This window comes from Theropithecus gelada, chromosome 7a, assembly GCF_003255815.1.
Source record: "Theropithecus gelada isolate Dixy chromosome 7a, Tgel_1.0, whole genome shotgun sequence".
NCBI classification, from domain to species: domain Eukaryota; kingdom Metazoa; phylum Chordata; class Mammalia; order Primates; family Cercopithecidae; genus Theropithecus; species Theropithecus gelada.
Window position 1 is genome coordinate 3,688,430 of NC_037674.1, and position 24,106 is coordinate 3,712,535.

Below are 24,106 nucleotides of genomic sequence, written 5' to 3' on the forward strand. Positions count from 1 at the left end.
TGCCCACTTTGGCCTCCCAAAGTGCTGGACTACAGGCATAAGCCACCGCACCTGGCCTATTCCCGTATTTTAAAAACTAATCTTAGTACACTGACACCCACAAAGCCTTTTGATCTTTTCAACTGAGGTATATCCATGCATTCTGTTCACTCACCACTAGTGGCAAGTTACTCTTACCAAGAGTAACTCGGGTAATTTTAATCACCCAATGACCATTTTAAGTAGCTAGTTTTATTCCCTTCCTCCTGTATATCTGTCCGTTGGTTCCTCCTAGACCATATGCCCTTTACATAGTATGACATGTACACTCAGGTTTTTAAATCTCCTCGGCCTCTGGCTTAGTCACATTCTCCCAATAATATAAAACCCTCCGCTGGTTCCTCACCTGCTGGGACGGTCCCCCAACTCCTCGGACAGGGCCTGCCAATCCAGCAGGGGCCTGGGGAATTGGCACACCAGCTGGTACTCCTCTACCAGCTGCCCTACCAACCCCAGGGCCTCCAGCAGCTCCAGCAAGTGGTACCCGAGCAATGCCAGTCTGAAACAAGAAAATGTATAGCCTAAAATCAAACAATTTACAAGTTCTTAGTATTTTTATGCATCAGAGATCACTTCTCTCCACCATTTTCCCAGACACCTATCTCGTATTAGTTCTGTATCCAAATGAACAAGCAAGCAAGTACACCATTGAGGTATCTTGTGGATAAAATGCGCATTATTTGTCAAATTGTGAAAACAGCTCTTTTATAAACACACCAAGCAAACATGAATCAGCAACTCCTACCCTCACCTAGGTAATGCCCAGCACACAGAATAATTCACCAAAAAACCCTTAATCCCAAATAGCATAGGCAACCAACAATTGATACTAAGTGCTTGGCACATTTTATTTGACAATCCATGTTAAACTGTGTCTGTGCTGTACCGTGATTTCAGACATCTCACATAATATGATGTCCTTGCAAATTAAAGTTCTGTCCTGCCCTACATCTTCCTTACATCTTTGGGGGGTGGCCCCTCCACAGTCATGGATACCAAGTTCTCCCCACGCAGCAACACCAGACCCAAAACCCGCTTTTCTTCACGCTCTGGTTGCTTCGCATTCTTTGGCCTACAAATCAGAATTAAATTTTAGTGAGATAAATTTTAGTGACCCCTAGATCACTCACTCATCAAAATATTTATACAACCTCAAGTATCAATTAAGGCAACCAATGCTAAACAGATATTAAGTTATCACTGAAAAACAAACCAAAAATAATCTGTAAACAGTTAATATAAAAGGGTAAATAGTAAAGCTGTTTTCTGATCTAACTTTAGTCTTTTACAGAATGTTTCTTTGATGTTAACACTACAACAAGACTAATTTCTTTTGTAAAATGCCTTTTAAGGAAAACAAAGTTGAAACTTCGCTTTCCATATTAAAATGGAAATTTCTTTAAAAAATTACTTAAATAATTAAATCATAATGACAGGGTGACACAACCGAAATAATGCGAACAGTAATAGGCAAAGAGAGGATAACAAATAGCAACCATATCCCAACTCCTCAACCATGAAGAGCAATTATTATTCTCTATTTCAACCCAGATTTATTCGGTCTAAGACTGCTGCAGAAGCCAACCAATTAATTAACAATAGCATTTTTCTCAATTTTAAAAATAAATATAACTTAATATTTTGAGCACAACATACACTTTTATTCCCAGTAATAAATCCATGATTGTCTCACAAACTTAACAGAGTTTATATGCAGACTCTGACCTAATTCAGAGATCAGGTCAAGAGGTGAAACAATAGACTGGCTCTACCTTAGCTTCCCTACCTACCTCAGTTACCCTTGGAAATCCCTTACTCCAGCTCTGGCCTTCCCTTCCCACTGCCTCTGCGTCCAACCCCCATTTACCCAAATCAGCCTTACTTGATCTTTCTGAACTCATCACAATCACAGAGGATCAAATTCATATGCTTGTCAAAAGCCTTAAAGGTGCCAATGAAGATTCGGCCATCTTGTAGGATACATCTCATTCTATAGTCAATGTGCTGCAGCATCTTGCTACTCTTGCCCACAGTCTGGAAGCAGTAAGACAAGAGTCATGTTCAGGTTGCCAACACCCTAGTCTTCTAATCTTCTGTTTCTTCTCCGCCCTTATATAATCCAAGCCTGGTTTCCCTTAACTAAACAAATATTCTCTCCTACTTTTTCACCAACATTCTTCCATATTTAGTATGAGTCTCTGGAGGACCACGAAGGATTATGAAGTATTTTTTCACATCTCAAGAACCAATTTTCACCTCCTTAGGGGTGATTATTCTTCTCTTAGACAATGCATGCTGTAAACTGTCCACTCCCCTAACTAAACCAAACCACAATGATTAGGGTGTTCTCTCTCTCCAGACTGCTTTTCTCTGTACTATTAATGCCAAAACCCTTCCATTTTCAAAGTCCTCTTTATTTCTATTGTAATCTGACCTGAGAGTCCATCATCTGCAGGATAGTCCTTCACCACTGGTGGAATCATGACCAAATACTCCTGTATTTTCTCACATCATAAAACATTTCTCACGGCCAGGTACAGTGGCTCACGCCTATAATCCCAGCACTTTGGGAGGCCGAGGTGGGTGGATCACTTGAGGTCAGGAGTTTGAGACCAGCCTGGCCAACACAGTGAAACCCTGTCTCTAATAAAGAGGCTGAGGCACAAGAATCTCTTGGACCCAGGGTTGTAGTGAGCCTGGGAGACAGAGCAAGACTCCGTCTGAAAAAAACAAAAAAAATCAGCTCATCTCCAGCTGATACTCAGTGCAATGAGAATCTATATCCATGGATGTATACTAACATTCAGAACCCAAAATCACTGCACATGCTGGCAAACTCTTTCTTTCAGCCCTTACATCACGTTTTCAACCCTCAGCCTTATTGTACAGCTTACCATGGTTGCTGTTCCACCAAATCCAATGTCCACAGTTAAAACTTGGTGCTTCTGAAGACCTAGGGGAAGGCTATAGATAAAGGTATGATGCAGGTTCTCCTAGAAACAACGCAAGCTGGGCAGAAGCTTCAAAGAGTAGACGGAGCCTGCAGAGAAAAGCATGTTAAAGCTGCACTGCAATCTACCATATTTTAAAACAGGCATGAAAATCACTATGACAGACATTCAAAAACATCCTTTCTCTCATACTAGCTTCCTCACCAAGGGACTGCCAAATTTCACTAGTCCCATTCTTAACTGTCATATTTGACACACTTAGGACTGATGAAACTCATTGAATTTTATTTTACCTAGTAATTCCTACATGTTTCAAAATTTAAGCTTCATTTTCCAAAATTTAGTATTTTTCTTTCCATCCTCATTTAAGGTAGTGTGTCCCTCTCTAGTTCAGAATTCACATCAAGTCATCTCTATATCAACATCTCAATTACTCTTTCATTCAGATTTTTCCTTTTTTCTGAAATATCTTATGGTGTCATTTGCAACATTCTTTCTTCCCCTAAATTCACTTCAAGATGATGGCAAGTAATCTTTCCCCACTGAGAGCCAAATGTGTTATAAACCTGGCTAAGACTTCCCATGTCAAAAGAGGATACACAACTATGGAATATATATATATAGACTCACATAAACAACTTTCATACATCATGTAACGAAGGACAAAGTTATAAATCACGTTAACGACTGGGTTCAGTAGCTCATGCCTGTAATCCCAGCACTCTGGGAGGCCAAAGCGGGTGAATCACCTGAGGTCAAGAGTTCGAGACCAGCCTGGCCAACATGGTGAAACCCCATCTCTGCTAAAAACACAAAAAATTAGCCAGGCATGGTGGTGGGCGCCTGTAATCCCAGCTACTCGAGAGCCTGAGGTAGGAGAATCTCTTGAACCTGGGGGGCAGAGGTGGCAGTGAGCCGAGATCGTGTCACTGCACTCCAGCCTGGGCAACAAGAGGGGGCAACAAGAACAAAACTCCATCTCAAAATACATAAATAAGTCACGTAACAATGGGGATACATGAGGAGAAATGCACTGGGTGATTTTATCATGGTATGAACAGTGTACTTACACAAACCTAGAGGATACACAGAGAGTCTACTATACTCTTAGGCTGTATGATAGATCCTACACTACAAACCTGTACATCATGTTACTATCCTGAATACCATGAACACTCACAATACAATGTTAAACAGAGAAGAGGCTGGGTGTGGGGGCTCATGCCGGTAATCCCAACACTTTGGGAGACCGAGGTGGGCGGATCACCTGAGGTCAGGAATTCAAGACCAGCCTGGCCAACATGGTGTCTCTACTAAAAATACAAAAATTAGCTGGGTGTGGTGGCGGGTGCCTGTAATCCCAGCTACTCAGGTGGCTGAGGCAGGAGCATCATTTGAACCCAGGAGGCAGAGTTTGCAGTGAGCTGAGATGGTGCCACTGCACTCCAGCCTGGGCAACAGAGCAAGACTCCATCTCAGCGGGGAAAAAAAGAGAAAAGGTACAATAAAAACATGGTTTTGTAATCTTAAGGGACTGCCATCACACATGCAGTCTGTTGGTGACTGGAATTGTTATGCAGCTCATGACCGTAATCAAACATGCATACTGTTTCCCTTTTCTCCATAATTTAAAAAATGCTATTAAATATGGCAGCCAAATCTAGCCCGAATTGTAAAAGGTCTCAAAGTGCTTATCATACTAATTTAAAAATGGAACACAAATTACTTTTGAAAGGATTCAAAAGTATTCCTTTGAGCCGAGATCACACCACTGCATTCCAGTCTGGGCAGCAAGAGTGAAACTCCATCTCAAAAAAAAGGAATACTCTAATGCCTGGCTGTCATTCAGTGGCCATGAATCTGATGTCTGTACATTTAAAAAAGTATTAAATAAAACTTATAAAGATCTTAAAAGAACTTTTCAAATAAGCAAACAAAGACCCCCACAAAAATTAAATGTAGTTTCTGACCTATATATAACGAGTAAGAGAGTTTAAGGCCCATAAACAGAAGTTTTGAATATTACGATTCTTTATAAAGCAGTCTAAATCCAAGAAAACATGGTATGTGAGACTCAACAGTAATATCCTTTTGTTTGTTTTGAGATGGAGTCTCATGCTGTCACCCAGGCAGGAGTGTAATGGCACAATCTCGGCTCACTGCAGCCTCCACTTCCCGGGTTCAAGTGGTTCTCCTGCCTCAGCCTCCTGAGTAGCTGGGAATACAGGCACCTGCCACCATGCCCGGGTAACTTTTGTATTTTTAATAGAGATGAGGTTTCGCCATGTTGGCCAGGCTAGTCTCGAACTCCTGACCTCAGGTGATCTGCCGGACTCGGCCTCCCAAAGTCCTGGGATTACAGTGAGCCACCACGCCCGGCCAGCAATATCCATTTTTTTTTTTTTTTTTTTGGAGACGGAGTCTCACTCTGTCGCCCAGGCTGGAGTGCAGTGGCAGGATCTCAGCTCACTGCAAGCTCCGCCTCCCGGGTTCACACCATTCTCCGGCCTCAGCCTCCCGAGTAGCTGGGACTACAGGCGCCCGCCACCTCGCCCGGCTAGTTTTTTGTATTTCTTAATAGAGACGGGGTTTCACCGTGTTAGCCAGGATGGTCTCGATCTCCTGACCTCGTGATCCGCCCGTCTCGGCCTCCCAAAGTGCTGGGATTACAGGCTTGAGCCACCGCGCCAGGCCCAGCAATATCCATTTTTATAGCATTGCAACACTTGGGACCTTCAGCCACCCAAAGAGACAACAAGGATCATGACTGTGAATGAGCATGACAGATCTTACTGTGCTGATGAAAATGTTTCCTGAGTAGTTCATGTCAATGATTGCACAGTTCTATAAATTTACTTAAATCATTGTTTCATGCACTTGAATTGGGTGGATTTTATGTTTATCAGCTCTACATCACTAAGGCTGTTTTTAACCCATTTATGCCAGAGGTTGGAATTTTTTTGTGAAAAATCAGACCTTGGCGATGACTTTGAGCAATAGGATATAAATAACTCCCACAAGTTTAGCAGTCCATATATACGAAAGACATCTAGGGATGCGAGTTATGGCCCAAAGAACTGAAGACCTAGAGATTTAGGGATAGATTATTTTAAATATATTTTATATATTATATATATTTTGCATATATGTGTGTGTATATATGTCATAAACAATGTAATAAAATGAGAACCTGTATAGATAGAAGAGATACATGTTTCACTCACAACAGGAGCAGTTACAAGGATTCCTTTAGGAGACAGATTTGAAATTTACAAACAGTTCTCTCTCATCCCTAAATGTGATACAATGTAGTCATGACCTTGTAAGTGAAACAAAATAAATCACTGCTGGGTGGTCAAATTTATCTTTACAGCACAAGAGAACAAAACTTCAAGAGAAAGGAGACAACAGTAGCAACACTGCAAGGATGGATCAGCAGTCCATAGTGTATCTTCGGAGATCAAAGGACACATAAGCAAATAAACCAACTGGTATCCCTCACAGAAGCACAAGTTCTCAAACTTTAGGAAACTGTAGACATTCAAATGATTAAACTGCATAAAAATATAAATCTACTTTAATTCAAAAGTAAAATAAGATGACTAGGGTTGGACAAAGCACATAGAGCAAAAAGTAAACTAAGATGACTAGGGTTGGCCAAGGTACACATAGCAAATGAGAGACACCACAGAGTTCACCATCGATATTCATCTGTTAAAATTTAAAATTATAGAGGGTCTCCGTAGAGATCCTCCATCGAAGAGTATGCAAAACAAGTAACAAAAGAAAACTAAATACAAAATATTAATATGCAATAATTCCAATTAAAAACACAAGAAAACAAATTTCCTTTATTGGAAAGGTTTAACAAAAACAGAAGAACACCAGAATACAAAGGGTGTTACTGAGAAACTAATGGTCTACTAATTTTTAGTGGCAATCAATACTTCTCATGATGTGTTTAGAAAACAATGTAACAAAAACGTTTAAAAGTCATACTAATAGTACACCCTGCATCCCAACTACTAGGTAAGTATCCAATTGGATATGTACCCTAGTAAATATTTAGGTACCAAACAAAAATAGAACTAACATTCATAACACAATGTTTTTGTTTTTGTTTTTTGAGATAGAGTCTTGCTCTGTTGTCCAGGCTGGAGCACAATGACACAATCTCTGCTCATTGCAACCTCTGTCCCCTGGGTTCAAGCAATTCTCCTGCCTGAGCCTCCCAAGTAGCTGGGATTACAGGTGTCTGCCACTATATCCAGCTAACATTTGCATTTTTAGTACAGACAGGGTTTCGCCATGTTGGCCAGGTTGGTCTCAAACTCCTGACCTCACGTGATCCACCTGCCTCGGCCTCCCAAAGTGCTAGGATTACAGGCGTGAGCCACCACACCCAGCCACATAAGAGTTTATTTTCCTATTTTTCCTGGTCATAATGTGCCTTACATTTTTAACGAAAAAGGGTACCAAGTGTTTAAATGTCATTAAGGGCCGGGCGCGGTGGCTCAACCCTGTAATCCCAGCACTTTGGGAGGCCGAGGCGGGTGGATCACGAGGTCAGGAGATCGAGACCATCCTGGCTAACATGGTGAAACCCCGTCTCTACTAAAAATACAAAAAACTAGCCGGGCGTGGTGGCGGGCGCCTGTAGTCCCAGCTACTCGGAGGCTGAGGCAGGAGAATGGCGTAAACCCGGGAGGCGGAGCTTGCAGTGAGCCGAGATCGCGCCACTGCACTCCAGCCTGGGTGACACAGCGAGACTCCGTCTCAAAAAAAAAAAAAAAAAAAATGTCATTAAGACTACCCATCTTCCTCCACAGCAGGCTTTAACATGACTTAGACTGATCCCTTCCCCAAGAAATTCATCTGATTGTCTACCCTGTAATGTATACTTCATACATACTTCTATAATCCATTCTTCACCACCTTCTATGACATTATGACTATATTCACTGGCCCCCACTTTGGTGTTTTCTTCTTTGAACCTGCTCCTCTAAAACAAAACTCAGTCAATTTTTTTCTTTTAAATAGCAAGATACTAAGTATTTTACGCTTTGCCTGTCCTTCAGTCTGCCACAACTACTCAAAGCTGCACCACTGTAGCACCAATGTGGCCAAGGATAACATAATAAATGAACTTAGCTGTGTTCCAATAAAATTTCATTTATAGACACAGGTAGTGGTCCAGATATATTACCAACCTGTGTTCTACAGGAATACTAGTAACGGGTAAATATCTAGGTAGAACTAGCAGTTGAGACTAGAATAAGATATAAATAAATACCATAAAATTACATGGTCCTACTTGCAGACTATAATGTATGACTTAAATGTTGTATTTAAAAATTTACAAAAATCTGTGAACTGAACTGAGCTGAAAATTCCTAAGAAGAAAAAAGTCAGTTGTGCACCTATTCAATGAAAACTTCCCTTACTCCAGGGAGCAGCTTGGGACAATGATCAGATTCCAATCTGTTTACGCAATTACTAGAAAATGTTGAGTATAAAGGATTCAAGAAAGGAGGATCTCAGAAAATTTCTGTCTCCTTTGATTTAAACTCAAAATTGGCCAGGCACAGCGGGTCACGCATGTAATCCCGGCACTTTGAGAGGCCAAGGCGGGTGGATCACCTGAGCTCAGGAGTTTGACACCAGCCTGAAGAACATGGTAAAACTCCGTCTCTACTAAAACTACAAAAGTTAGCCAGGTGCGGTCGGGGGTGCCTGTAATCCCAGCTACTCGGAGGCTGAGGCAGGAAAATCACTTGAACCTGGGAGGTAGAGGTTGCAATGAGCCGAAACTACACCACTGCATTCCAGCCTGGGCGACAGAGTGAGACTTCATCTCTAAATAAATAAATAAGTAACTCAAAATGGTGGCCATAAACAAGCCTCATTGATTCAAGTTGAAGAATAATATTTCAAAAACAGACTTTAAAAAAAGGCTAGAAGAAATTTATCAGTAAACCCAATTCCTCTCTGCTCTTACTTTGTAAAAAGTAAACAGTAAACTCTCAGAAATAAGGGCATTCTAAACTTAAAGTAGAAAAAAAGAAAAATCACAAAGGAAAAACAAGAAAATAAATCAAAATCAACTTTGTAATAGCTTTTTCCTAAAAAATGAAAGCAACAACATAAAAAGAAACCAAATAAATCTATATCACGTTGAAAATTTATCATATTTTTATTACATTGCTGATTCAAATAGGAAATACATTGGTTAAAACAGAAAAGTGAGAAAAAGACAAAACAAAAAGAATTAGTAAATAAGCATGAGAAAGTATTTAGGTTCTCTAATACTCATTGTTAATTATGTGTTGTATATTTATAATTCACTAGACATAAACTAACTTCGAACTAAAATAATGCTGTGAAAGTATGTTGTAACTGGCCTTTTCTTTTTTGAAAGCAATGAATACTAATGTAATACTTTGCAATAACTTTAGAAAAATGTACCTTAAGTTCATATTCCTTGATTCAATTTAGTTTTACATCTGCGTATCTGAAAAAATTATTCTACCTTAACTTTTATACAAAGCTATCCACTAAAGCTTTGTTCAAACTACTGGCAGAAAAAAATGACACCTCCCACAAAAGGAAATTATAAAACATTCAGTAACAGGGTATTCAAGAGCCATTTATAGTGAAATACTTTTATATCATTAAAAAAGAAAACTACCTGAAAAACATGCACTACAATAACTGGAATATAGAAACATGACAAAAGTGTCAGAGCAGAAAATTTAAGGTCCTGCTTTTACTTTTTAAAACTTTCTGCAATGTGCTTATTGTATGAAGCTCTAAGGAAAAAAAGTAATGTGTGACTGATAATTAAGAGAACCCCCAACACCCATTCTTTAACGATTCTTTATTCTTGATCATTGCTGCATTAGTTCTAACCTGGTTTTTGCTTGGAATCAGATTCCTCGCTATTCCAATATGGCTTTAACCACCTCTTGGTGTCTCAGCTAAGAATGCCTGCCTCAGTTCAGCCTGGAAATCCACCACAGGTACTTGCTGCTGCTGGGAACGCCTCGGGTACAACTGACACCTACAACAAGAGCACAATATATATAAATGATAGAAGGACATTTGTCTTTATAAGAAACCATGTGAAAGAAAACTAGGGACCCTTACATTTAAGAAGATATTCCTTTTTTTTTTTTTTTTGAGACAGGGTCTCCTGCTGTTGCCCAGGCTGGAGTACAATGATGTAACTTTGGCTCACTGTAAACCCCACCTTCTGGGTTCAAGTGATTCTCCTGTCTCAGCCTCCAAGTAGCTAGGATTACAGGTGCCCGCCACCACACCTGGCCTTTTTTTTTTTTTTTTTTTTAATTGGAGACGGAGTCTCGCTGTGTCACCCAGGCTGGAGTGCAGTGGTGCAATCTGGGCTAACTGCAAGCTCCGCCTCACAGAATCATGCCATTCTCCTGCCTCAGCCTCCCAAGTAGCTGGGACTACAGGTGCCCGCCACCACACCTGGCTAATTTTTTTGTATTTTTAGTAGAGATGAGGTTTCACCGTGTTGGCCAGGCTGGTCTCCAACTCCTGACCTCAGGTGATCCACCCACCTTAGTCTCCCAAAGTGCTGGGATTACATGCATGAGCCACCACACCAAGGCAAGACCTTTCTTTAGGGTCAGAGCATGACACTATCTTATGAGAAATTATAAAACAAAACAGGAATCTCTACACAGAGATTGTGCAAGGGGATTAGTGGATACTTACTTACCAAGTCTAGAAATATTTCCAAAAGAATTAAAAACACAAGAGCTGGTAGCCCTGAAGAAACACCATCAGTACCATATATAGTCACTAATTTTCAAATTATCCTATGTGAACAATCCTTTCTCCCCAGGGGTGAGGAGGGATATGCTGCTAAAGCATTTGCAGGGAGATGTTCAAGCTGTCCTTCATACTGATCCTCCTGACAAATCACTACCTGAATATAAAACTTCCGGGGCTATTTAAGGGCTCTTAAAATATGTAAACCCATCATCTACTGGTAATCAGGGAATTCCAGAGAAAAGCCCTCAACATACCCCTATGAATGGGTAACCTGGCTGTGAAATCTGATCATGAGAAGGAAGAGATACAGGAAATGACAGCTTGCCTTCAGGTGAGGAGGTGGAGAATCACCAACAATGCTGCCCTTGTTGGTATGTAAGGAGTTGGAAATTGGACTTTTTTCTATAGTTTTTCATTCACATTTTAAACATGTTTCTGTATAATACAGAATTTAGCTGGTCTTTGCTCCTGGTTCCTGGGAAATAACCTATACATCCTGGGAATTTACCAAGTGAAAGAAATGTGCTTGTTATTCCAGGTGGGTCCCTAGGATCACACCTGAGTTCATGGTAATGAGATGTCTCAAGATGGTGACTAACCAGGCCACAAAAGATCAAACAAAGATTAAAGAGTTGGGGCTTTGAGCAAGCCCTCCTCGGAAGGCAGGAGAGTTGCTGACTGAATTCAATGACACGTCCAATGATTCAATCTTGGCAACATAATGAATGTCCAACAAAAGTCCTGGACATCAGGAGTTCTGGTGAGCTTCCTGGTTGGTGATATACACTAGTGGGCAGATAATGCATCCTGAGGACAGGGAAGCTTTGTGTGGGACCTGCCAGGATTTTGCTCTATGCATCTGTTCATTTGTATCCTTGATAATAAAACTAATATGTATAGCACTTTCTTGAGTTCTACCAGTCATTTAAAAAACCTTAGTCAATTATAAAATCTGAGAGAATAGTAGGACCTCAGAATCTATAGAGTTAGTCAGAGGTATGGGTGACCTGCCAAACCTGGAGGTTAGACTTGGTGTCTGCATTGAGGAGAATGTTCTGGAAGGCATCTGCACAATTGTGAAATTTGCACTAACTCCAGGTAGTCAGAATTGCACTGCACATACCTTTAAATCTTCACACTCTAATTCATAGTCTACTTTATACTCTAATTCATAGTCTAATTACTGAATAAATCTTAATTTGGGCATTCTCCATTCTAACCTCTTTGTTTACAAATGACAACTAAGTCTCTGATTTAATAAAGGTTTAAAAAGTGTTTCAGTAAAAAAAAATCTGTTATCTTGAAACTTAAGAGAATTCTCTATTGCAGTGTCCCCCTCAGATTTAACCTGTAACCCAACAGAAGACTAAAGACTGAGAAAATATGAGGCAGCCTATACAGTATTTAATTCATAAACTGCAGAATATTAATTTGAAAAGACATTTGAAGCTTTGCATAAAATAGATTGAGACAGTCCTCCAGCTCCAATTTCTAATTTCCCTTCGAACTCACGATGCATCATCCAGCCCCAAAGAATAAGAACTGATTTAATGACACATACACAGACAGAATAAATAAGAAACTTAAAATAAATCAGTGAACTTTTTATTTATTTATTTATTTTTGAGATGGAGCCTCACTCTGTCACCTAGGCACAGCCAACGGCACGATCTCAGCTCACTGCAACCTTTGCCTCCCGGGTTCAAGCGATTCTTCCACCTCAACCTCCTGAGTAGCTGGGATTACAGGTGCATGCCACCACATATGGCTGATTTTTGTATTTTTCTGGAGATGCGGTTTCACCATGTTGGTGAGGCTGGTCTTGAACTCCTGACCTCAGGTGATCCGCCCACCTTGGCCTCCCCAAGTACTGGGAATACAGGCGTGAGCCACCATGCCCAGCCTCCTTCATTGATCTTTAATGCTAATAACCACACAACTCCTCCAGGAACACTGCCTCCCAATATTACTTATGGTTTGGGAGGACGTAGGAGATGAATGGGTAAATATTGAACACTTCTAGTGTAATAATCTAAGTATACCAATCCTGAGAATCCTAAACACATGGATAACGAGGCAGCGCTAATCAATCCTGCTTACCCATTCCATAACCCAGTCACTCTCAAAATGAAAAGGCACAACTGGGAAAATTATACTATTTCCCTAACTCTGCACTTTCCTCAGATCATTCCCCCTGCAGGTCCCCCTCAAGACCCTGCAGTATTTGTACATATGTATGCAGTGCAGATCAGAAAAAGTCAAGTTATTTCTTCTTCAAAACCATCAAAATGTTTCCATAAATATGGACAAGATGCCTAGAAGGCTTACCTCATCCCACAACAAGATGAGGATGAGAATACCTGTTATTGAGTCCACACTGAGGCTATATAGGAAAAAAACTACAACAAAAATATAGCAAGCTAGAACCTTCACCCACTTAACGGTCCTAATAACTAAGAGTCCTAACCCTCAGCCCTACCTCCACCACAATCTCTGAACTACCTCTAGAAACTCAGGGAATAGTAACGGCACTTCAAAAAAAATGTCAGAGTTACAAAATAATGAAGAGAGAAGCTGGGCGCAGTGGCTCACGCCTGTAATCCGAGCACTTTGGGAGACCAAGGCAGGTGGATCATCTGAGGTCAGGAGTTCGAACCCAGCCTGACCAACATGGAGAAACCCCATCTCTACTAAAAAATACAAAATTAGCCAGGAGTGGTGGCACACATCTGTAATCCCAGCTACTTGGGAGGCTGAGGCAGGAGAATCACTTGAATCCGGGAGGCAGAGGTTGCACTCCATCCTGGGCAATGAGAGCAAAACTCTGTCTCAAAAAAAAGGGAATGAAAAGAGGAAAAAAGAGATTACCATATCCAATAAAATGAATGATCGAATAACCTATTATAAAGGACAAATTATACTACACTAAATACTTACAAAATACTTACCAATATACAAACAAAACATACATAAAATATCTTCCAAAGCAATTTTAAAAATGAAAAGTATATACTCACAAAAATAAAAAACAGCAAAATAAATCAGAAAAAATAAAAAAAATCTTTACCCTCACCGTAATTTAAAACTTGCTAACAGATGTTTTACAACTTTTTTTTCTTTCTGAGACATGATCTCATACTATCTATCACCCACTGGAGTGCAGTGGCACAAACATGGCTCACTGCAGCCTCACCCTCCTAGGATCAAGTGACCCTTCCACCTCAGCCTCCCAGGTAGCTGAGACTACAGGTAGACATCACCACGCCTGGCTAATTTATTTTTCTGTAGAGAGGAGGTCTCCCTATGTTGCCTAGGCTGGCCTCTACCTGCTGGGTTCAGGTGACCCACCTCAGCCTCCCAACGTGCTGGGATTAGAGGCATGAGTCACCACGTCCAGCTCAACTTTTCACATATAAAATGAAGAAATAACAAAAGACACACAAACTACTACCCAGTTTTTACTATGAGGAAAAATATTTAATTTGAAAAAAAAACCAAGTGAGTATTCATACACTGCATTTTGTTTCTTTTTTTTTTTTCCTGAGACGGAGTCTGGCTCTGTCACCCAGGCTAGAGTGCAGTGGCACCATATTGGCTCCCTGCAACCTCCGCCTCCTGGGCTCAAACAATTCTCCTGCCTCAGCCTCCCAAGTAGCTGGGATTACAGGCACGTGCCACCACACTCGGCTAATTTTTGTATTTTTAGGAGAGATGGGGTTTCACCATGTTGGCCAGGCTGGTCTCAAACTCCTGACCCTGTGATCTGCCTGGCTTGGCCTCCCAAAGTGCTGGGGCCATGCCTGGACTACACTGCATTTTCAAAGTGATTGTTCTTTTGATTGTTAATAGTCAAACAATGCAAACAAACTAAATATCCAGCAGCAAGCTAATGATTAAAATAATAATGTTATCACACCACCCACACTTTGTAAAACAAAGTAGATTTATGTGTACTGATATGAAAAGATCACCAAGACATATTGTCAAAATACATACAGCATGGTGTCATATGCACACAAACTTCAAATGTGTCCCATGTCCTCCCTTCCTCTCTCTCCACTATACACACAATGCCTACGACAAGGTCTGAAAGGACAGATGGCTACTTACTTAAGGATTATCTATGGGGAGGAAAAGGCCAGTTAATTCGTAGTTGCTTTAAAATGAGACTTTTTATGCAAAACTGTTTTACAAAAAGAATCATCTTAATTATTAATACTTATAATTAAGAAAATAAAACAATTGTAGCTAAGAAAAAAAATGCTATCTACTGACTGTCAAAATTTTAATGGCAATGACTAAATGCCAAAGTTTCAATGTGGACTAAATATGTATTAGGTCATTTAAAATGTTCACATATTTTTAATTAAAATTTCCCTTCTAGAAATCTAAATTAAAATGTGTCTGAGTGCATCTGTGTATACATCCTATATATACATTCCACACATACATACTAAAAACAGGATAAAAAACACAAATGTATTTTAAATTTTAACAGAATAAATGCACTAACCAAAAACAAACACCTAAATATCACAGAGCAAGAATGAATATGTAAATTAATCACTTCAGTGCACAGTACACATTTTGCAAACATACAAAGTGATTTAATAATATAAAAATGCAGAAAAATTTAAATATGCTTATGTTGAAGGGTAATTACAAAATTGTATAAAGATAAATGCACTTACACATGTATAGGAAAAAAGAAAATTATACTAAAATCTTTAAGAGTGTGAATTATTTTAGGACAATATGGTTAAGAATTTCATTGCTTTTTTACTACATGTTCTGTATTATATGTGTCTGCTTCTTCAATTATGTTCATTTTAATCCCCTCATTGCATGCTATTTTGTTCTAATCTGAAATGGGATTCTGACTTGCATTTGTACTCACTCTTGGTTGCTCAGTGAGGCAGTCCTTCTGCGTTTGACTTGGACTTCCACCTCTGGTACGTGCTGTTCTGTAGTTCGTCTCAGGTGTAAGCGATCCCTGAAACAGAAAAGAGAGGGATTTGTTTGGTAGACTGCATCAATCTATGAAATAACTATTTGTCAAGGTTATATTTAGAACATTTAGAACTACATTTAATATAATGGATTTTTAAATCTAATTAAAACAAGTTAACATTATTACAAGATCTTTAACCTTCAAACAGTCAGAATCTATGATATAACCACTTCTTTTCTCCTTTTAGAAGCCCATGACATCAGAAAACCTGGTTTTAAAAAAAATCAGGAAATTAAAATAATGTATCTACCTCTATTTGTAGTCATGTACATATAATATTCCCACTTATGCAGAGATATATACACACATTACACCACTGCCCTACTTACCTTCCCTCCAAAAGCTGTAAACCTGATTTCAAAAATGGTTTCAAAAATATTTTTAGGATACAATAGACATACTTTTGTAGAGTAGAATAGAACATAGTTTAAATTATAAAATATCTACTTAAAAAAAACATGCAAATAGCGCTTTCTTTAGGATTTGCAAAGCAACAGAAGAGTTGCCCAGGCTAAAAACTATTCACATAGCAAAAACAAACAAAAAAAAACCCTGCCATGTTATGTCTGCAGAACCCCTCACAAAATGGCTGCTCAAGGGAACAGAACATGAAATCAGAAACAAACACTCAGACTAGCCATATTAAGGACTGCAGAAACCACCTATGAACCCTTAAAGATGATAAATCAGAAAAGTCAGCAAAGTAACACAAGTAACAACTCAAAAGCAAAATTCAAAAGATAAATGCCAAAAGCTATTAATAATTCTCTGAACCCTGATGTTAAGTCATGTTAGACTTTTAGATTGGTAAAATAGCTTACCAATAACACAGAGCTGTTTTATTCCTTCGAGAGTTTAAATGTTCTAATCAAGCCATATACACAGATTTGATTTCTAAATGGTAAACTTTTATACACTGATAATGTTTATTACTTTTGATTACACAATGGTCTATTAAATATAACACCTGAATTACAAGCAGTATAAGAAGTAAAGAGGACTTCATCAAAAAAAAAAAGTTCCGAAAACACTAAAGAAAGTGAAAGGATAACCAGAATAAGAAAAAATATTTGCTAAACATACAGCTGTTTCTAGTATTCAAAACAAACAAAAAGAAAATACAAACAATGAAAAAAAAAGATGGTAGGGAGAGGCAAAGGAAAACTTTTTCAAGTGATAGATACATTTATGCCACTAATTTTGATAAGACAATGATTTCAAAGGCATGTACTTATCTCTTAGCATACCAACTTTTAACATTAACTATCTACAGCTTTTGTATGTCAATCACACCTCAAAAAAGTATTTTTTCAAGTTTGGTATCAGGAATATGTAAGGAACAACATACAACTCAACAATAAAAGGGCAAATTCTACTGCTACAATGGGTAAAACACTTGAATAGACAGTCTTCCAAACATATACAAATGGCTAATCTATATGAAATGATGCTGAACATTAGTCACTAAAAAAATGCAAATCAAAACCCCCATGAGGAAGGGCACAATGGCTCATGGAAGGCTGAGGCCAGACGATCACTTGAGCTCAGGAGACAAGCCTGGGCAACATCTGTATGAAAAAATACAAAAATTAGCTGAGTGTGGTGGTGCATGCCTGTGGAGCCAGCTACTCAGGAGGCTGAGGTAAAAAGGTACTTCAGCCTAGGAGGCAGAGGCTGCAGTGACCTGAGATCATGCCACTGGCACACCAGCCTGGGTGACAGAGCCAGACCCTGCCTCAAAACAAAAAAAAAACCACTGAAATACCACCATCTGACACCACAATATTTGTGAAGGATGTGGGGAAATTGCTGGTGGAAACATAAAGTGGTATATATAGCCTTTGCCTACTTCCTAAAAATGTTAATCATGAAAGTAACATATGACACTAACTCTACTGCTAGATGGAATAATATTACAAGACCCAAACTCAGCCTCCAAAGCAGCTGGGATTACAGGCGTGTACCACCACACCCAGCTAATTTTTGTATTTATGGTAGAGACAGGGTTTACCATGTTGGCCAGGCTGATGTCGATCTCCTGGCCTCAGGTGATCTGCCCACCTCAGCCTCCCAAAGTGCTGGGATTACAGGCATGAGCCACTATGCCCGGCCAGTTCATGTTCTTTCTATTATACCTGCAGCCTTCCCAGCTACCACTACACTCTCATACTTCCAAAAAGACAAAATTTCAAGAACCTGGCATATACTAGGGCTACGTAAAACTTTGTGAAACTAATTCTTTGTATTAAACATATTATACATGTTCCTAGTAGCATTATTCATAATAGCCAAAGAGTGGAAACAATTCAAATGTCCATCAACTTATGAATGAAGAAAATATGGTATATCCAAAGGAATATCATTCAGCCATAAAAAGGAATTTAGTACTGATGAGTGCTACATTATAGTGGCCAAATATAGCTAATAATGTAGTACATTAATATAATATAATTAAACTATCAACTAAACCATGATTAATCTAATAGTATACAACTGCAAACACTGTCTTACCAAAAAACAAAAACCGGCAGTTGCTCAGTATGAAAGATCTGAGGTCAACTGAGGAAATAGCCATCAAACCAAAATATTCTATTATCCTATTACTTCAACTTTCTGAATTTACCCTTTTTGTGTGTGTGTGAGACAGAGTCTTGCCCTGTCACCTCGAGTGGAGTGCAGTGGCATGATCTTGGCTCACTGCAACCTCTGTCTCCCAGGTTCAAGCAATTCCTCTGCCTCAGCCTCCCAAGTAGATGGGGCTACAGGCGTGTGCCACCATGCCTGGCTAATTTTTATATTTTTATTAGAGATGGGGTTTTACCATATTGGCCAGGCTGGTCTTGAACTCCTGACCTCGTGATCTGCCCACCTCGGCCTCCCAAAGCACTGGGATTACAAGTGTGAGCCACCACACCCAGTCCAAATTTATCTTTTTTTAAATGTAGAGACGAGTTCTCACTACCCAAGCTTGAACTCCCAGGCTCCAAAGATCCTCCTGCCTTGGCCTCCCAAAGTGCTGGGATTATAGACGTGAGCCACCACACCTGGCTTAAATCTACTTATTTTTAATCTACATATAAAATGTCATCTATGAGGTTTATTTTGAAAACACTGGTTTATTGAATGTTCTAGATACATACACACATGCTTTATCTAACTGCATCCCCAACACAGAAACCAACATTTTATGAAACTGAGGATATCATGAAAAAAATCATCATATATAAATGATGTTAAATATTTGCCCTCAAATCACTTACACTGAAAATAACAATCTGGAAATACACTGAAAAGCAAAAAGCAATGGGATCCCAATTTTATTATGGCCTAAATTTTCCATAAAATTTACGATGTCAAGAATAAAAATAAACAAACAAACAAACAAAGTTGGCCAGGTACAGCGGCTCATGGCTGCAATGCCAGCATTTCGGGAGGCCTAGGCAGGAGCACTGCTTGATTTCAGGAGTTCGAGACCAGTCTGGGCAATATAAGGAGATCCCTCTCCACAAAAAAAAAAAAAAGTTAGCTGGGCATAGTGCCTCAAGCCTGTAGTAACAGGTACTTCGGAGGCTGAGGCAGGAGTCTAGATCGATCCAGGAGTTTGAGGTTACAGGGACCTATAATTACACCACTGCACTCCAACCTGGGCAACATAGACAGACCCTGTCTCCTAAAAACAAAAAAATAAGGTTAATGATAGCCTGCTAATCTGTATCCAAGAAACCTCAGTGCCTCCAAAATAAAACCTGGGGAGGATTAACAACAAGAGAATTTGGGCCAGCCACAGTGGCCACAGAGAGACTGAGGAGGGAGAGGATATAGCTTGAGTCTAGCTGTTTGAATTCAGCCTGGACAACATAGGGAGACCCTGGTCTATCAAAAAAAAAACAAAAACAAAAAAACTCTGAGCCAGCTAGCATGCAGAAGTGGAAAGAGGATGCCTTAGGCAGTAACAATTCTCACTCAAGCTTTCTGGCTCTGGACCACAAAAAAAAAAAAAAAAAAAAAAGGGGGGGACAAGACCAGCGACAAATCTTTGCCTGGAAGAAGTAAGATTTTTAAACCTTCATTGTCCCAGTCACTGAGGGCAGTACTCACAACCTGCTTACTTAAATGATTCTTTATAAAAATAGCTATGTAACAGAGGGCAGTGGCAAAGGAGGTTATCTTGAAATCCTTGACACCTTATAAACTAAATTTTTTGGGAAACAAAAATGTTTATTAGGAAAAAAAACAGGGTAAGGGAAGCATAAAGATACAGAGTAACTATAAATGGGGAAAACATTTCAGCAATGACACACTGGTCAGACAGAATAGCGAAATTAAGATAAGGCAAGGTCTGTGAATAAACCCAAACCAGCTACTACCCTGCCTGAGACAACAATATAAGGGTCTCTCAACCAAGCTTCCTTCCTCTGCATCACAAGAAGGGCTGCCACTCCCCGCCTCCAAAAAGCCCAGCACAGAGCCAATTCACTGAATAGCACACAGACCTTGAAACTTCAAGAGGCCTTTCCAAAGGGATCTGCCATATTGGGATCCCGGGCCTGAATGCAAGACTACAAAATGGCGGCCCAGACTAAATACTCAGCTTGCAAATAGCCAAATGACCAGAAGTTAAACCAAGAAATATATGTATGTTAAGTGCTATCTCCATGCAAGCAGAAAAAAAAAAGTAAATTATAAGTATCATATAAAATCCCAGACTCCTGCTATTTTTAAAACTGTTCAAAAACAGATTATTCCAGAACAAGGCTTTTCGGGCTTCGTAGATGTAACTTTTCTGTTACTTACAACTCAGTGCAACCAGACATACCAGTTATGATAGAGTGAAAATGTAAATACAAAAAAGGCAAGCACTGAAAATCCTGCGAAGGAAGACAAAATCCTTAGTATAAAATGATTTTTTTTAAAGTACTGGAATATAAAAATGCAGTTATTCATTAACCTTTCTCACCAAATTTTTGTAGCTCCAACTTCAAAAATGATCATCATTAATTTAAAAATCCAAAAAAAGACATTAACTCTGATCCCAAGTACAACCCCACCCCAATAAGATCGTCTCCACTTTTCTGCTTCTCTTTTATTCTCTTTGTGCAAACACAACTTGCAGCTTTCAACTCCCAGAAGATGAAGGGGTCCAGTGTTTGAAACGCCTTTCAAACTTGGTTGGGAAGAGCCATCATGATACCCTCTCCCCCAACCCATTTAAGGGAAGTATGCCGTGCATCAGAATGGACTACCCAGAGATTAAGAAGGATAAGTGAATCTTAAATAGAGTAAATTTGGCATTTATCAAATGTGTCCAGTGGAAATCAAAGACTACAGGGAGTTAAAAAAGGGGTTAACAAGTCCACTTCGAATACAGAATTAGCGCACAACACAACCAAGAGAAGAACTGCAAAAATGAAAAGGCAGGATTTTCTAGGGAGTCAGAAAACCAATTTAAAATTTCTATCATTAATGGAGGCTTCCTGAAGCAGCACAGCAGGTCTTGGGGTGGCTGCGCCTTTGATGGCCTCCAGACCCCCAACACCCCAGTTTATTGCAGAACAGAAAAGCAGCCCAGTGCAGCTGCCATCCCACACAGGCGGAGGTGGTACAAATGCCTGGCCTCTAGCCACATTCCCCTCCAATCCTCTACAGCCGCACGGTGGGTAAGGGGTGGCTGCCAAGCTTGCTAGGGGGGCCTGTGCCAACCCATCTCCCTCCTCCCCCCTCTACTGCACCACAACCGGAAAGGAACAGCTGCTGTATCAGTCAGGTGAAGGGGAGGGCTGCCATCCCTTCCAGGCAAAAGCTGCGTAAGCCCCCACTCCCCTGCTCCCCGTCTCGCCCCATTGCAAGCGGAGGCGACTGTCACCTCTGCTGCGTCTGCGCAACCTGCATCCTTCCCCAGGCAGCGCTTTGGGGAGGAGGCAGCCGCCCACCTTAGCCCGCCTCCTCTCCTTACCACTGCACCCTAAAAAGGGTACGGGTGAAACTTCAAAACAGCAGAAGCTGAGCACACACACACCAGCCGCCCCCTCCCCACTGGCGGCTCTAGAGAGAGGAAGCGGCCACCCCCACCCTGAGGCGCTTGCGCAGATCTAAGGCGCTGCAGCGGCGGCCATCTTGAAGGAGCCGCACAATGGCAGTGACGCAACACAGACCCCCAGGCTGTGCCGACACAGCCTTCCAAGAGCCGGTTCCAGAGAGAAACAATGAAAAAAAAGGTAACCCTCAGGCATCGCCTGGCCTATCAGTCAAAAGATCTGTAAATGCAAGTTCTGCACATCATTCCTGTCTTCTTATGCCGTAGCCTCAAAAGCGAGGGTTCCTAAAGGGTACACCAGGCAAGGATTCCACGCATTTCTGCAGCCCCTGCGGCAGTGTAGGCGTTGCGCAGTTTTAATAAAAAAGCACCATCACCACAGCAGACAAACCAGATGACCACCGCAGGTCACAGGAAAATTAAAGGCTGCTGACTGTGCTACTGCCCCTCCTGAGGCCCCCTCCCCGCCACAGCGATCATTCAGCGTCCCTTAGTCACTCCAGACAGCAACAGGCCCCGCGGCCGCCATGCCCACCGCCTCCATGCCATGCCCACCGCCGCCATGCCTACTGCCACCAAAGCCGCCAATGCCCACCGCCGCCGCCTTCCTCCTACCTCCCACCTCCCAGCCGCTTCCTACAGACCCTTCCCGCGCCGCGATCACCAACACAAACCCCACCACGGTCGCACCGACTCATCCCCCTGGTCCACTGCCACAGCCTCCTCGCCTCGGTCACTGCGACGAATCCCCCCCAGTCGCCCCACGTACCTCGCTCCACCACGCAGTGGCCACTTCAGTACACCCACCTGCGCTCGACACCCCCTAAATACGCATCACTCCACGTACCTTCGCCCCACCACGATCACTCCAGTATACCTACCTCCGCCTCAAATCCCGATGCACCGGTCCCCCCACGTACCCTGGCCCCACGGAACTGCAGTCACTCCGATGTACCCACCTCCGCCCATGTCCCTTGCTGGCTGCGGTGACCCCACACGCTCCCCGTCACCACCGCCCTTCCCACCGCAGGCACCCGCAATAGGACCTGTGGCGACACCACAGCTGGGGGCGGATGGAGGACGCGCCCCAAAGCGAGCGGACAGGGTACCATCGGGGCGAACGGCACAGCCACAAGCCTCTGAACGTTCCGGATCTGGTTCTCCAGAACAAAGGACTTTAGGACCCAAATGCCCAGTTTATTGAGTACTCCAAGTCCTGAAAACTTGGAATATCTGATGAATAAAAGTGGCTGCTCCCCAGGCTGTCTCTTGAGAGAAGACACCGGCGCAGCTGACCTTGCTCGCTCCATCGCGTCACTGACCGCTCCTCAGACCGATGCGTCAGGCATCTCCGGCGGCCGCTCCGCTCTGCGCCAGACTCGCTGCAGCAGCGTCAGGCTTCGCACACATCCCCGCCTGAGCATGCGCACCAGCCCGCCTCTGCCGCCGCGCAGGCGCGCTTGTTTGCCGCAGTGCAGGGGTCCCAGTGCCCTCCCTGACCGCAATGACCTGGGGGATAGGGGCTACTGGACCCCTAGGGCCCCACATCACTGTTGCATTGAGAGGGGGCCTCTAGAAGCCATAAGCAACCTGGGATCAATGGACATGCCTATTTTTTTAAATGTGTAAAATACTAAAGAAATAATTCTTGGTTCTACAATAAATGTTTGCACACACCACTGGCCAAACAATCCTAATTTACACTCATCCTCAGGTCTTGCTGTGTGCGGTACAGAAAAGCTGGTTTGGAAAAGTTAAATGCGCCATAACCACAATCAATGAAAATATGCCAGACTTGAAATCCTTCCAGAAGAAAATCTCCCTAACTCTAAAAACACGCTACATTGTTCAAATTTGGTGGGATCGTTCTTCCTTTTTTCTACTTTCTACATTTTGAGGGGGTAAATTGTGAAAAATATCTTCCCCAAAATCACAATATAATTAAACTGTCCTATACAGAACGGATAGATCATTCAATTCAAAAACACTGGCTATTCAATTCTTGTAAAACAAAAATACGAACTTAGACCCCCCACCTAAGATCTAAGTAAGAGAGCCTTTCTTTGCCTATTAGACTTGGATACATTAAAATCTTTGCCAATAATCAATGATAGCTGGAGTGGGGAGAAACCGACACTTTTATATACTACTAATGGACAAGGAAACATTATTTTTGACCTAATAATATTCTATCTGCAGAAATAACGGAAGCATCCGTAACTCCAAAATTTAGATACTGATGTAGCTTGGGAAAAGACACTGCTGGGAATA

At 41.3% G+C, this 24,106-nt stretch overlaps 2 protein-coding genes across 17 annotated transcripts in view; both read right to left on the minus strand.

Annotated features, from left to right (window-relative positions):
• The window catches only part of SNRPN (small nuclear ribonucleoprotein polypeptide N), a 145,723-nt gene that overhangs the window by 1,185 nt on the left and 120,432 nt on the right, over window positions 1-24,106 (minus strand). For 7 of the 13 annotated variants that reach the window (XM_025389494.1, XM_025389499.1, XM_025389498.1 and 4 more), the window contains 6 exons: window positions 15,688-15,783; window positions 9,900-10,050; window positions 2,934-3,079; window positions 1,922-2,073; window positions 1,000-1,111; window positions 386-538 (listed from right to left, as the gene is read on the minus strand). In XM_025389494.1, the coding sequence (XP_025245279.1) occupies window positions 386-538; window positions 1,000-1,111; window positions 1,922-2,073; window positions 2,934-2,936 (420 nt within the window). In that variant the 5' untranslated portion in view covers window positions 2,937-3,079; window positions 9,900-10,050; window positions 15,688-15,783. Of the gene's footprint in view, window positions 1-385; window positions 539-999; window positions 1,112-1,921; window positions 2,074-2,473; window positions 2,760-2,933; window positions 3,777-9,899; window positions 10,122-15,687; window positions 15,784-19,340; window positions 19,472-21,731; window positions 21,799-22,881; window positions 23,302-24,106 lie in introns of those variants that run through there. The other 6 variants (XM_025389490.1, XM_025389501.1, XM_025389492.1 and 3 more) reach the window with 6 other exon arrangements.
• On the minus strand, window positions 402-23,301 carry SNURF (SNRPN upstream reading frame). Of its 4 annotated transcripts, XR_003120164.1 has the most exons (7): window positions 23,132-23,301; window positions 15,688-15,783; window positions 9,900-10,050; window positions 2,934-3,079; window positions 1,922-2,073; window positions 1,000-1,111; window positions 402-538 (listed from the first exon to the last, which is right to left on the minus strand). XR_003120164.1 is itself a non-coding variant. In XM_025389505.1 (4 exons), the coding sequence occupies exons 1-3, from the start codon at window positions 23,143-23,145 to the stop codon at window positions 9,945-9,947; spliced, it is 216 nt and encodes a 71-aa protein (XP_025245290.1). In that variant the 5' UTR covers window positions 23,146-23,270; the 3' UTR covers window positions 2,935-3,003; window positions 9,900-9,944. The 4 variants fall into 4 exon arrangements, 3 of the variants coding, with proteins under 3 accessions (XP_025245290.1, XP_025245292.1, XP_025245291.1); XM_025389505.1 differs by lacking the exons at window positions 402-538; window positions 1,000-1,111; window positions 1,922-2,073 and having other exon boundaries at window positions 2,935-3,003; window positions 23,132-23,270; XM_025389507.1 differs by lacking the exons at window positions 402-538; window positions 1,000-1,111; window positions 1,922-2,073 and having other exon boundaries at window positions 3,077-3,102; window positions 23,132-23,270.